The following is a 14853-nucleotide window of genomic DNA, read 5'->3' as shown; positions in this document are numbered from 1 at the left end:
AAAACAAAAACACAATTCTACGACAACAAATGAATTTCAATGCATAAATCCTTTTGGCTCGACTGAAATCTGCTAGTTTGTAGTGTAACACCTTCCTACATACATACACACATATCAAACTGCCTTACTTACTCTAAGGCAGAAGTTCAACAAGCAGGCAGACGTCCACACGAAATGTTTTGGTTAACTGAAGGCTATCGCCACATAACAAATTGTCAATCCGCGGCATATTTTCTAAAGTTTCCGGTTTTGTTTTCGCTTTCACGCCACCGGCTTTTCATTTCCATTTGCCCACAGTATTATTGTTGTAACTGTATTGCTTGCGACTCTACTCCCCGTGCTAATAGGACAGCTCATGCTTGGGTAAACATGTTTATCGCATAATTTGGCAAAGAAATCTCACCTGCCGCTCTTTGATTCACCTCCTCCTACTCCATAGCTTCTGTAATGGCAGCGCATGTCACCCTGCCATTTGTGACACTCGAAAAGTGAAGTGTAAGGTAAAGTGCAAAACGAAATTTCCCAAATACTAGCAAATACCACATTTCGAATTGTTTCTGCACACCGTCAATTATTTATGCACATTTGTACGTATGTATGTGCTTGTATGTTTTTACCTATGCTTGTGTTGGTATTCACAGACACTTTTTGGTGGTTGTGTTTTGAGTTGGCAATGCTTTCTGCAATGAATGAATTTGAATTGCGTGCGGATATTTGTATTTCAATTAAATGCAGAAATGGCAGAGTAAAGTCTTAGGGTAACTAAGCCAGTGTTTTCTGTTTGAGTGAGTCACTTGGTTGGGTAACCCTTTGGATGGACAGTGCTTGAAGACGCAGATGTGGTCAAATATTTGGGGATTACGCTAGATAAGAGACTTAATTGGAACTCCCATCTTAAGAGAAGACCTGCAGAAGACTTTTTGGTAGAACATTGGGATTGAGCTCAAGGGTGATAGAGGGGCTCTACCGTACAACCTTCCGTCCGATTGTGTTATGCAAAAAAGATGCCATACTTCGCCTTAACACACTGCAAAGTTTGGCATGCCTATCTGATACTGGATCTATAAGAACGTGTCGCTCGTGGGATGGACTCCTCCATATTTATATCCAGGAAACAGCAGCCACGAGGGAGCTGCAACTTCGACCTTCTAACGACAGATTCTTCACAAAGAAGCCTCATGCAGGTATTCATGGTAGGATACTAAGGTTGGAAATATGCGGAATCTCTGATTGCATGAGTAAAGAGGTCTGCTTCGGCAGAAAGTTCCAAGTGATAATCCCCGATCGCGAAGTTGGAGCAAATGGGCTCCTAGCAGTTGATCTCAGAAACGTACACTGGTACACAGATGGGTAAAGGGTGGAGGACAGAGCAGGCGCAGGTATTTTTGGACCTAGCACCAAACTTGCATTTCCCATGGGAAAATAGCCCACGGTATTCCAGGCAATGGTTATCTTTTTAGATAGCCAAGCAGTCATCCGACTATTTCAAACAGAACTATGAAATCAAAGCTGGTTTGTAACAGCTTTGGCACACTACAAATTTCGGCAGTCAAAAACAGGGTCACACTGAGCTGGGCACCAGGCCATTGTGCAATCGATGGAAATGAGGTCGCCGACGAGTTGGAGCGAGAAAGATCGCTAACTGCCCTTTCGGGAACTGAACCATTCTGCGGTCTCAGTTGGTCCTCTTCGAGAGCCTTTATTACTGAGTGGCTACACTCTGAATGCAGTAAGTACTGGGAAGCGGTGCGGGGTATTAGCTATAGCAGGCTCTTCGGCTACCCTTTTAAAAGAAACGACATTATTTTAGTATTTAGAAATTAATCAGGCTACTTTCTGGCACGGAATAGGTGTGATTCACCGAGTTGGAATGCTGGCTCTGTCTCGAGGATGATGAAACTTCGGAGCATATTCTCTGCCAGTATCCGCCTTTAGCCAGACAAATATTGATTTATTTTAAAGCTTCAATGGACGAACCCTTTGTTATAAGGAACTCGCCCACCAAGGCCCTTTTAGGTTTTTTTAGGGAAGCCGAGTATATCTTGGCCGCACTGGGCTAGGGACGCTCTCTTTAAGACATACAACCGCTTTCTGGGAGGGTTTTCAAATATTCGTATTTACGCATATCCGTATAGTACTATGTTTTTCATCATCAACACACGAACTTGTCGTTTTGGTCATTGTGTGCGCCATTTCATAAATTTAATACCCGAAATGAAATTTTCCCAGCTGATGCTTAGTTCTTCTTATTTCATTGGCATACATGCAGCCAACCACATGCTCCCTTCCGTTTAATGTTCCCTGTCTGCTCACACAATGCACACTGCACATTGTAATGATTACCACAGTTGGTTGCCTTTACATTGGATTTGCCGACACCGTAAAATGCCAAAATCTACAATAATGCAGGAGGAGCATTGTTGACACTTGCATACATACATATGTACATACAAATATTATTTTATATGTGTTTCATATACAACGTACATATGTATGTACATATGTATATAAGTATCTACCCGACACATGCATTGCTCTACATTTGCTTGCCTTGCTGACCATGTTAAGCACTTCCATAAATGTGCCAGCATATTGAAGATTTTATAAATTATGAATATTAAGAGATTCGAGCGCATGCAGAGATTGGCTACTTGGCACTTTTGAATTTTATCCAACTTAGCAGAAAACTTTTTTATTTTGTGAAAGCTTAGCTAAAAAATTATATTCAAGGAATAATAGCAAAAGGATGTCCATAAACAGTGAAGTTGATTTTTGTTTTAATTTGCTGATACCAGAAACTTTGGTAATTAGGAAAGTTTAAATACATATTTTTAAAATATAGAATGGATAAAGTAGGTACATATGTAAATATGTAAATTGCTTTTTTGAGGTGATTTACTTATATGAAATAGCTCCCATATCACTGATTGTTCAGACATGAGATTTATTTTTTCCGCATACACTCGTCGGTTTGTCTTACATAAAAAGTTGAGAAGTTTCGCCTGAAAACAAATTCCATGAGTCCATGCGAGGTCATCCCAGGCAAAGCGTTGGCACCTGGGAAAAGCTATCCAGCAACCAGAAGATATATTATGGTAGTGAAATTCTGTTCACTGCCACGGTCCAATTGACGTCTGGACTTATGAATCTTACCGAGTTTCTTTTATATGAGCAAACGTCACGAGTTTTTTTAGTGTCACTTCCATTTCTTGCTAGAAAAAAACGCTAAGCATTCTTCTTGCATATATGTATTTCAATCAATGAAGTTCCAGAAACAAGTACAATGAAAAAGAAATGAAGTATTTGTAATTACTCGTTTTTTTTCATTGCCAAAATTACTAATTTCTCACATTGCCACTCAAAAAAATCATAATAACTTTGGGAAGTTTTCAATTATAGTGTTCATATTAGAGACAATGGACGCTGACATCAAATACAATATATTAGTAAAGTTTCAAGACTGTGCCACCAAAGTAAAGAAAATGGCAGCATACAGAATATCTGTCGCAGCTATTTGGTAATTTTTGACATTATACGATTTCTCTAATTTTAATAATTAAAGATACTTCAAAATGTTAAAATGAATCGGTGAAAATGTTCTTCTTGCCAAAACGAGCGAATCTAGTGTAAAAAACTAGTGTGCCACTAAACGAAAAAAAAAAAATTACACTGAGTAAAAGGTGATTAAGATTTGAGAAACTATAATTCGACTTTTTAATTTTTATTGGCACACACGAAATTCATTTTAAATTTGATATATACACGAGGAAAGTAATATAAATGTGCATAAGGGATACTGTGTAAAAATCGTTCACGCCAATATTTAATTGCTTTTAAATTATGTGACTTTTAAGTGAAGGCGTGAGAGTAAACTGACTGTGTATAGTGCTATATCTTTTTTCTTTGGAAAATAAAAATAAGTGTCCTGGTGGGACCAAAAACAGTTTTTTGTTGAAAAATGTAACCACTCGTGGATTTGCTCATATAAATAGATCAGCTATACTCAATAAGGGAAGGGGTGTGACCCTTCACCAGATGTGTGGGTGCGCTTGGCGCTCCAAATGCGACATCCGTTGACCTTATTGCTTACACAGATATAGAGATTTCTCTAATACGACAATTATTCTTAGCCTTAATTTATACTAATATTTGGTGTATAGTTCGTTATCACTGCCCATATCGATATCCTTATCGGATCTTTATCAGTATCGTAATCATTATAAACCGTATATGCTTAATAAAAAGTGTTATCGCTGGAAATAGCGATATTATTATCGATTTATTTTTGCTATACTTAGTATTAGTATTCCATTCGAACCTTGTCCTTAATTAATTTGAATATACATATATATTACCCTTGAAGTCTTGCTTGCTTTAAGCTTACTCAGCGTTGCGGCTAGTTTGAAAGCAAACTCATTTTCATTTGCAGCTTGAGTGACCGCAGAATCAGCAAACAACTAATATACATATGTACATACATATCCGATAGCTGGAAAAAGTGCAATCAAACACACACAAACACTTAAAGGACAACTCTTTAGCAAACAAAAACATGTATAACTCTCGATGATCGGTGTGCTTGCTGCCGCCTTGTTAATGGGTCTGAATTGTTTGTTGTTGCAATATTTTAAAGTATGCCAAACAAACAAAAAAAAAAAACAAAAATTAAAAATTCCCAAAGTTTACGTGTGACCACATGCTTTTTGCTAGCACTGTTCCGGTTACTCTTTACCATGTCCCCATTTTGTAGCCCTTTAACGAGTTTAACTTTTAACCATCCATCGCCCCCCCGCCCCCCCTCGCGCGTTCAAAAACCGAAAAAAAAATGCCACTAAGGTGCAAACAAGTCTCGAAACTGTATGCCTTCGTGTGTTTGCGTGTTCATATTTGTTTATGGCTGTGTGTGTGTCAATATTTTAGGCGTTCACTATGTTGGCAGCGTTGTTGGTTGTTGTTGACTGACCGGAAGTGTGCAGAGTGAGAGCGCGCGCCCGTGTTTGCACTTTAAATAAAATAAAATATATTTACTCAGCCAACAGGCCGACATTTATATAAATACCTTTGATGGTGGGCCTCTGGCTGTGTGTGTGTGTGTGAGTTTGTATGTGTGCGTGCCGTTTGTTACATAGTTTGCTATGCTCGCTTTGCTTTATAATTTATTTACTTTTTCAACTACAACTTGCTTGTCCTTTTCGTTTTCATTTTCCATTTTCCATTTTACATTTTATGCCGTTGGTTTAGTTACATTTTTGGAGCTTTTCCCAGCTTTGCATTTAATTTCAAAGTTCTCAGAATTTTCAAGGTTTTCAGATTTTCTAGAGCATTTGTTTGCCACTTTATGCCTTTACTCCAATTTTCTGAACCTTTAACTCTTCTTTACTAACTAACACATGCATACATGTACATACATAAAATATTTTACATATATATTTAATGTAACCACTTGCAAGCGCGTATGTATGTAAATGTGATCCAGTTGGTCAGCTGTAGAGCTCGAAAAGTTTTAAATTTAAATATAGCTCAATTGCTTGAGGTGGAGAACTGGCATGAGGCTGAATACATAAGAAGTGAAATTGGCCATCGGTCGACAATTATTAGGAGAATTAATATTTCAAATTTATTTGTTATTGAAATCTTTTTTTTTGCATTATTTCTGTGANGACATGTGGTTTCAACAAGATGGCGCTACATGCCACACAGCTCGCGATTCTATGGCCATTTTGAGGGAAAACTTCGGAGAACAATTCATCTCAAGAAATGGACCGGTAAGTTGGCCACCAAGATCATGCGATTTGACGCCTTTAGACTATTTTTTGTGGGGCTACGTCAAGTCTAAAGTCTACAGAAATAAGCCAGCAACTATTCCAGCTTTGGAAGACAACATTTCCGAAGAAATTCGGGCTATTCCGGCCGAAATGCTCGAAAAAGTTGCCCAAAATTGGACTTTCCGAATGGACCACCTAAGACGCAGCCGCGGTCAACATTTAAATGAAATTATCTTCAAAAAGTAAATGTCATGGACCAATCTAACGTTTCAAATAAAGAACCGATGAGATTTTGCAAATTTTATGCGTTTTTTTAAAAAAAAAGTTATCAAGCTCTTAAAAAATCACCCGTTACATGCTTTATTAAAGTGAATATAAAGTCCGTCTTTTTTTAAATAATATAGCAAGAAGGGAAAGTAAATTATTAGTGATGATTCAAGGTTTGATTGGAAATTTATCCGTTTTATAGAATTTCGTACATTAGACGCCACTGCGTATGCGGAACTATCTACATGCTTGGTTCAGGAACAGGTCTAGGTGAGTGATTTTATGGTAACTCGTCAAATTTTCGTGGATATGCTTTCGACGTGTGGTGATCGGGAATACTGCCAAAGGATTGCCATAATATTTCGTATTAATAACATTCAAAGATTGGCATTACTCTGGGTCGCAGCATCAATAAGAACATTTTATACTAATTTAACAACAACAAGGAAAGCGGAAGTAAATTCTCTTCCTCTGTAATGAAAGATCTTTCAGGTGGCACCATATCTTAAAATGACTACTTGAGAACATGCTACCTTTCACAGGAAAATATACTAAGTTTTTAATAGATCCTAACCTCTCTCTCTCCTCTTCTTCTTTATTGGCCTAAGCTTTTTTTTGGGAATGCCATGTCCTTCTCCACCAACGTATTGGTAGAGGTCCAATATAGAAAAGAAAAATTGCAGAGTTGCCACCTGTTTGAGAATTGCAGTTTAAATAAATTAATAGGATAAAGTAAATGTTGCAATATATTCATCAAAAGAAATAGATTTAAGAAGACCTACAGCTGAAAATATGTTTGTGAAAGCTTGCCACCTGTTTGAAAATTTTAATTCAATTTAATTGATAAGATTTATGAAATATTGCAACATGGGGGCATCAAATTACAGAGGTTAGAAAGTTTTACTACCTGAAATATATTTGAGGCGGTTGCCACCTGTTTGCAAAAATAAATGAAATATTATTATGTTCATAAAATAAATGAAATATTACAAAAGTTTACTGTCGAAAATATTTTTGAAAAATTTAAATATTGAATTAGTACACATTTGAAAAAAGTACGCAATATGCAGACTCGAGTTATAAGATTATAAATTGAATTTTCAGGAGAATACCGATACCTTTTACCTTCTTTCTAAATATCTTCTAAAACATATTAGCTAAGATCCAGATTCATAAAAAATTAAAGATGCTTCATAAATCGAAAATTTGCATGAAAATAACACTTCATAAAGCTTTTTTAATCTATTTTATTGTTTATGAATGAGGCCATAAGAGTTTTAGGAGGGAGTAACAGCACAAAACTACTTTTAAAGCGCAATGAAGCGCGGCGGTTACTTGCTAGTCTCTAATAAAAATTTTGTATAAGGGGTATTCCATGAGTAAGTGAAACTTTGTGTCCAATTGTAGAGTAGCTTATTGAACATGGAATGCTTGATGAATCAATGCTCAATACCTGAAATTAACGTTTTTTCGAAAAAAAATTTAGTTATATTATTTTATTACACTGTAAATACACTCAAAACTTCAACATTAGAAAAGTAGTTGAATACGACAACATATTTTAATATAGAAGGCTCTGCAAAATCAAGTATTCACAAAGTTATTATTTTTTTGAAGGGGGGAATAAATGTCTCGATCTTTCTGCGCCCCGAAGAAGCAATATGGCATTGAAGAAAAATAGGCATTTAAATTATATAATAGGATAAAATCACTACGGTTTAGCATGTCCAACCCGTGACTAAAAAGTTTTAAACTTCGTATTGCTTAGTTACTACTTTAGGGAGTTTTCTATAATTTCATAACTAGAGTGTGTTTATACTAAGCAGCCCTATTTCATTTCTTTTATTATATTATAAGTACCTACTTAAGAGATTTTGAAACGTTTTATCGTGTCCCGCCCGTGACAATCATTTATAATTTTTTTCTAATGATGCCTAACAATAAAAAAATAAGTTTAACGTTTCAAACCTATGTTTAATGCCACAAAACTCTGAAGTACAGGTTGACTAAACACCATAATACTGTTGGTGGGCTAAGCGATGTAGTAAAAAATTTCGCGTGGCCAGCTCGAAAAGTCAAGATAAGCATTACTATCTTAGAGACGCCAGAGAATTCTATGATGAGGGTTGCTTAACAACAATTAAAAGTCAATATTAACAATTACCTGAAAAGTTCCAACCAAGAAAATCTAGAAGTTCGCGAAACTTATAAATTCAATCCAATAAATAGCCTTTAAGTGACAAAGATATACATATGTATCTGCTTACAAGTATTCTAATGCAGATAACTTTTCGGATTAGACATCGATACACAAGATCTTTTCTGACGTTCTATGGTTTTAAGGAATAGCTAAATTTGAGCATGATTTGTCCATGAAATCAGTTTCCAACAATAACTCAACTCGAGCCACTCTTAAGCCGGTTACTCAATGTCTGGTCAACACTAACAGCAGGTTAGACATCTCTATCGACGTGATAACAGTAGTCGATATACATGTTTAGCCTGTAGTTAGTATTAGTCAGACATACATAGCTATTCTAAACAAACTTGAAAATCATTAAGGCACATTCGAAATTTCGTTGCAATCAAATGCACCGTGCAGAAGTGCATTAGGAAAATGCATATAAAATTTCATGCGTTTGCAAATAATCCTTTCTTCCATGCATTTTAATACATCAATCTGGCGACTTCTAGCTTTCGTTTGGTATAACTATTGCCCCTAAAATAGATCCTGGGGTCAGCAGTATATCGTGCGTCTTACAATGACTCCACTGTCATAAAAGTAGGTCAATTGATCTTGTATTTGACCTCTAACATTTATCATACCTAATCTCTTTGATATGGATCTCACTAGAAGCTTCCTTTCATGAAGAAAATCGTACGTGTCCCACCCGTGACAAAAGTTGTCCCACCCGTGACAGGAGAATTTTGAATTTTTTAATAATAAACAACTAATTCTTATTATGGTTTGTGCTTTGTTGGGATTGCTGGTTCTTTTCTGTATAGTAAAACATCTAATCCAGATAGAAATGTTAAGTAAATTCACAGACTTTCCTTAAAATATATGTTCTCCAAAAAGCAGTGTCTTTTCTTTGTCCTACCCGTGACGGAAGAAACAGCTCAGAATTTTCCAATATAAAATCAAGTTGGAATATTTTTCGTATTTGGTAATAACTCGTATATTAGTGAACTAGGTGTAGCTTTATCAAAATGTAGAATTGCTTAGTACTTTATACTTAAATTAAAAAAGAAAAACTATTTTTGCTGTACAAATGTCCCACCCGTGACGATGGAATACCCCATAAGTAAACTAAGTTCCAATTCGAAGTTCTGAAAAAATTTTTTCATTAGGAGAATGATTACCACAATAGAGCTCTTCCTGTCTTATAATATTTTCCTATTTAATCGTCCAATAAAATAGTATACAATCATGACAGGATATAGCTGGACCATTGAGAGATTTTTTAAAAGTAATGTATCCGAAAGTTTATTTTCCCTACAATGAAAAAAATAAAGTGAGAAAATATAAGGGTAAATTATCACATCATATCAGTATAGATCAAACGAGCTTTGATAAAGCATACATGAGTAAGTCCAAATACTGCAAGAAGAGATTGTTAATATTTAATTTGAATAGCGCTGCAAGATTAGGTGGCAATAAATTTGTGGTAAGTTAAGAAACAAATATCCAAATTTCTAATAAAGTTTCAGGAAAGTGTTAGTACATATTTTTTGCTTATTGAAGTTGTCCTTAGTCAGTTTCTATGTAGTATTTCTGTGCTATTACTAGGGCCAGGCCGTAGATTAATTTCAGGATGCTGATGCGAGGATTTACAAGTGATAGTTACATATTTAGATTCCTACAAATGAAGACACAGCTCACTCAAGCTGGTAAAAAACACTTCGAAAAACGACGATTGGATGGATAAGCGCAGGAAATATTGCAATTTCAGGCTGCTGTACCTGCTGCAAAAGAGTTCAAGCCATGCTCCTAGTAATCTTAACGAATCTATTTTTCCACCAGAATGCCCAATCAAAATATTCTCCTCAAATTTTAGATTCAGTGCATTTAATTTAAATTTAAAGTAAAAAATTTTGCGCTTAAAATAAATGCTAACGTTAAAATCCTTTTTAAAGGTCAATAGCTTCTTGAATTTTATGAGCTACTCAATAAAAGCTTTCCGGCTAATGTAAGGAGGTTAATAAAAATGTAATCTTTATATCTTTTATAAGCATCCATTTGGCAACGAACAGGTAATAAAAACTTCAAACACCAAAAAATGAATCGACCTGCCTTCTAAATCCAAAATTCCTCAAAAGAGCAGCCAAAGGTGTCCGCTAGTAAATTTAAATCGAAATGAAAAGACTTTTTGCTTCTACCTGAATTGAGGTAACAGAAAAGCAGTAAAATATAAAATAAATAGAAGGCATAAAGAATAAAAGGCAAATAGTGAAAAGGTATTCTGACAAAATCTTCGTGCACAACTCCGTATACACATACACTTGCACGTGCGTATCGGTGCAAAATGGCCACACACTAGTCGTAGTAGTCGCAGCCTTCCGACACTTTTACACAGACTTTGCATGTTTAGGTGCTTATAAAATGCACACACTTATGTACATACTTATACGTATGCATGTTTGTATGTATGAGTATACCACACTGTCGTGTTTGCATTAAACTTTCTATTGCTAGCATGTTGTTAAATTATGAACTTTTAGATTTTTATCCGCCTGCCGACGCTCGACGTTATCCTTCCGAATTTACTCACTTGTATTTTGGCAAATAATGAACAATCATACACACATAATGACGTCGATTATGTGCGAGCACCTGCTAGAGTTGGTGTGCAAAGCATACGAGTATGATGTAAATTTAATAGCTTTTTGACAAAATTATTCATACACATTAGACCGCATCACAAAAAAAAAAAAGTTACGGTTTTTTCGATGGGATACCAAAATTTAATATATTCTAAGAATTCTACCAAAATATTTCGGAAAAATATTCAGATTTACATGAGCTGGACCGGTTTGAGAATACCTCCAAAAATGGATTTTTTTATGAATAAAAATAGTTTCTTAACGAACTTTCTGAAAAAATATATCCTCAGATGACAAATCAGATTAAGCTTAAAAAATCTGCATAAAAATATTTAAAAATCTTTTCAACTGAATCGTAATAACGATTTAGACATAGTAGAAAGGTATTTCCCACTCTTTTTATTTCTGTGCAAGAAATATGTCCTAATTTTTTTTTTCAAATACCAACACATCTTAATTCAACTGTGAATGACGAAATGAATGCAAATTTTTTTTTAAACTTTTGTAAAATATTTTTATGCAAATTTCTTAAGCTTAGACCATTTTGTCATTAAAATATAATAGATTTCACAATTCCAATGAAACGCAGTACCGATTTTTGTTTGTATGGGGAGTGATGCAGTCTAATATACATATGTACATACAAACATATGTATCTACTAAATAAAACCCTCATATACATATATAAGTACTATGCATGCTAACTTTTACATATTCACGTTTGCTTTGTGTATGTTATGCCACATTTCCGCCGGTGGCGCTTTACTGGGTAATCACGAGTTTTCTTATGCAAGCAGTGAGACGCGCCGGATGTTTCATGAGAATTTTGTTAGCCACTTACGGGGTAGACTATTCATAGCATCTGAACGAGGTAAATGTGTACATATACATACATATATTTTTAAACACTTTAGGGATGATGGAATGCAAAGTCCACTAGAATTTGGGATTCAGGTGGTAGAATTAACTAGTGCATATAGCACACCACTTCAAAGTGATATTGTTTGCCACTTATGTTTAATTATTTATTTTGAAAATTTTTCAATTAAAACACGGTTCATTCTCTCACAAAACCCATATAAACCTAAGTTTAAAACTTTGTGAAAACTAAAAAAAGTGCAACAAACTTCCACCCTAATTTGAAACTTTTTCTCAGAATTGTTAAAAATTTTTTGGGGACAGATTTATAGCCCATTAAATTGCAGTCTGATAATGTCGCGCCCTAACCGCCAAAATAACGTAAGCGAAATTTTTTAATTTTTTATTATTTTTGATGCAGAAATATTCATAGAGCATCTAGATGCATTTCAGCATCAAAAAGAAAATTTAGAAAAAAAAATTTCGCTTACGTTATTTTGGCGGTTAGGGCTCGATGTCACCGATAATATTTGCACAATGCCCCTTCAAAATCATAAAATAACTCTTATGTACACATTTTGAATTATAATGGTCAATTTACAACTTTTTTACTAAGATGAAATTAGTTTCTCGTTTTGTATGATACTTTATAAAACTTTTGAAGCTTGTAATGTAAAACGATAATAATTATGTAGTAAGATAAGATCTTCGTCCGCTTTATACAGTTATGATGGGCTGTAGTAATCCTTGCTGCATCCTGTTGAATAAAAAGAAAATATCAAAAAAATATATAAGAAAAGTGAGAGTCTCTTGTAAAGTTCAAATTCGAGTTTTAGATACTGAAACCAGTATGCAAGCAGTTTTTAAAAGGTTTCAAACACATACTTTTGTTGTTCTTGCCTTAAGAAATCCATTTCCATGATGGCAAAAAATGAAAAAAAAACGCATTTTTTTTTGTAAGTTCATGGCAAACTGCTTTTAGTTTAGGTAAATGAATTCAAAAATTTCCCTTTTGAATGACGGTTTTGAGGTCAAGGTATATTTTCAGACAACTGGACCTCTAAAATGACCTTCAAACGTAAAATTTTAGATTTTGTAAATCTTTTTTGATCTGAAACAGCTAGTAATGAAATTAAAAAAAAAATTAAAATGCGTTACGGTCCTTGTGACCATGAAGATGGATTATCTGACTCAAGAACAGTAAAATAATATGTTTAAATCTTAAACACCTTTAATGAAAACTGGTTGCAGGCAAAAAAAAAACAGAAAACATTTAAAACCTTCACTTTCAGAAGGTCCCTTTAAAGGTCAAGGTAATTTTTCTATCCGACGAATTCTTCCTGAATTCTCCATCTCAAAAGCCTTAATACACCGTTACATTTATTTCGCTATCTGTTCTTGTTCTTAAGATAGATATTTGAGTTTGTCCCAAAGTAGAACACAGTGCAACGTTGGCAGCGAAAGAGCTATTCACGCGTTAAAAGGTAAGCCCAAAACGACCCACAGCTTTTTAAGATACAATAATATATGGGGCGTTCCATACTAAAATAGCCGGGGTTCACACTTCATGTGTTTCATTGGTTTACAATTTTTAGGGTTGATGGACAAAAATAAATAATAAACAAATAGGAAATTTGAGCTTTATTAATATATTTTTAAAGACTTTACAGCACAAAAATAAAAACAAATCGATTTAATAGTTTTCCACATATCCCGAGAACGGGGCGAGGAAAAAATTTGAAAAGAATCACACATACACACATCAAAATTCTCTATGAAAAAAAAAATTTTTTAAATATTTTTTCTTGAAAACTTTTTCACATACAAATTAAAAAAAAAATAATAATTTGTTAAAATATACCATCTAAAAAAAAAAAAAAAAAAAAAAATTTACAATGGTAGCTCTGAGTACTGCGCAATATTTAAGTATAGTTTTATGGGGTGCACTCTAATTAATCTAATAATTTGAGTTTACAAATTTACAAAACGTTTTTTCGATTTTTTTTTTAGTATGTAGTTTTGTACTGTAGTAAGTTTTAGTATAAAAAATATTAAAAATCATCGCAATTTTGCAGTAGCTTGAACCCTGAACTTTGTTATACTAAACTGCATACTCAAAGAAATTTCCGAAATTTGTAAATTTGTCATGTACTAATTTTACTCAACTTCGGTGTAAAAAAAATTCATAACTCAAATTATTGTAGAGTGCACCCCATAATACTATACTTAAATATTGCGCAACACCCAGAGCTACCATTGAGACTTTTTTTAATTTTTTTTTGAGATCGCATATTTTCATAAACAATTTTTTTTTGTAAAAAAATTTGTATGCTAAACATTTTTTCTAGAAAAAAAATTAAAAAAATATTTCTCTTCAAGTACAATTTTAATGTGTGTAAATGAAATTTTTTTTTAATTTTTTCCTCGCCCCCTTTTCGAGATATTTGGAAACATCGATTTGTTTTTGTTTTTGGCTGTAAAGTTTTTAAAAATGTATTAATCAAGCTCAAATTTCATATTTATTTATTATTTATGTTTATCCATCCATCCTAAATGTTTGAAACAAATCAAACACATGAAGTGTGAACCCCGTCCATTTCGGTACGGAACGCTCTTTATAGAAATTAAAGTGAAAATTGTAGTCTCGAATATTTTTTGCCATCAAATTTATATTATTTATATCAATTTTTAAATATGTTTACATTAAAGGTCTGCATCGGAATTAAGTTTGCTTCACTGTGAAGTTTTTTTCAAATATGTAAACTACTCATACTTTAACAAAGAGGGCATGGAAGGAAGAGAAGTGAAAATTTTGAGCACTGTATACATGAAAAAAGTACTCAAACAAAATATGTTCGGAATAAAAGAAAAACATAAACAAGCAGTACTATGGTGCTAAACTTCCACAAAAAATATGTTCCTTCACAAGTATTTTTTGAGTATTTTTGGAAGTTTTCGTTTAATAAATACTACATAATGTTAACAGACATGGAGAAACAATGTAGGGAATTATCAAGGCTAATACCCAGCTAGCCCAATGCCGAGCGAGAGACAAAAGGGACTCCCACAGCAACACCTCGAAGGAGCGTTTTAAAATATGAGATGAATAAGCATTCCATATGGGTTATCTGCGGATGAC

General features: G+C 34.1%; 1 protein-coding gene across 1 annotated transcript in view; it reads right to left on the bottom strand.

Annotated features, from left to right (window-relative positions):
- Positions 1–12279: 12279 nt before the first annotated feature.
- The window catches only part of LOC108365732 (angiotensin-converting enzyme-like), a 16669-nt gene continuing 14095 nt past the window's right edge, over positions 12280–14853 (bottom strand). The window contains 1 exon segment of the mRNA XM_017619868.1: positions 12280–12471. Coding sequence (XP_017475357.1) covers positions 12440–12471 — 32 coding nt within the window. The 3' untranslated portion in view covers positions 12280–12439.

The sequence above is a fragment of the Rhagoletis zephyria genome, unplaced genomic scaffold, assembly GCF_001687245.7.
Source record: "Rhagoletis zephyria isolate East Lansing unplaced genomic scaffold, Rhagoletis_zephyria_1.1 Rzeph_scaffold_01980, whole genome shotgun sequence".
NCBI lineage: Eukaryota > Metazoa > Arthropoda > Insecta > Diptera > Tephritidae > Rhagoletis > Rhagoletis zephyria.
The sequence above is the reverse complement of the archived record's forward strand: the minus strand, read 5'-3'. Positions and strand labels throughout refer to the sequence as shown.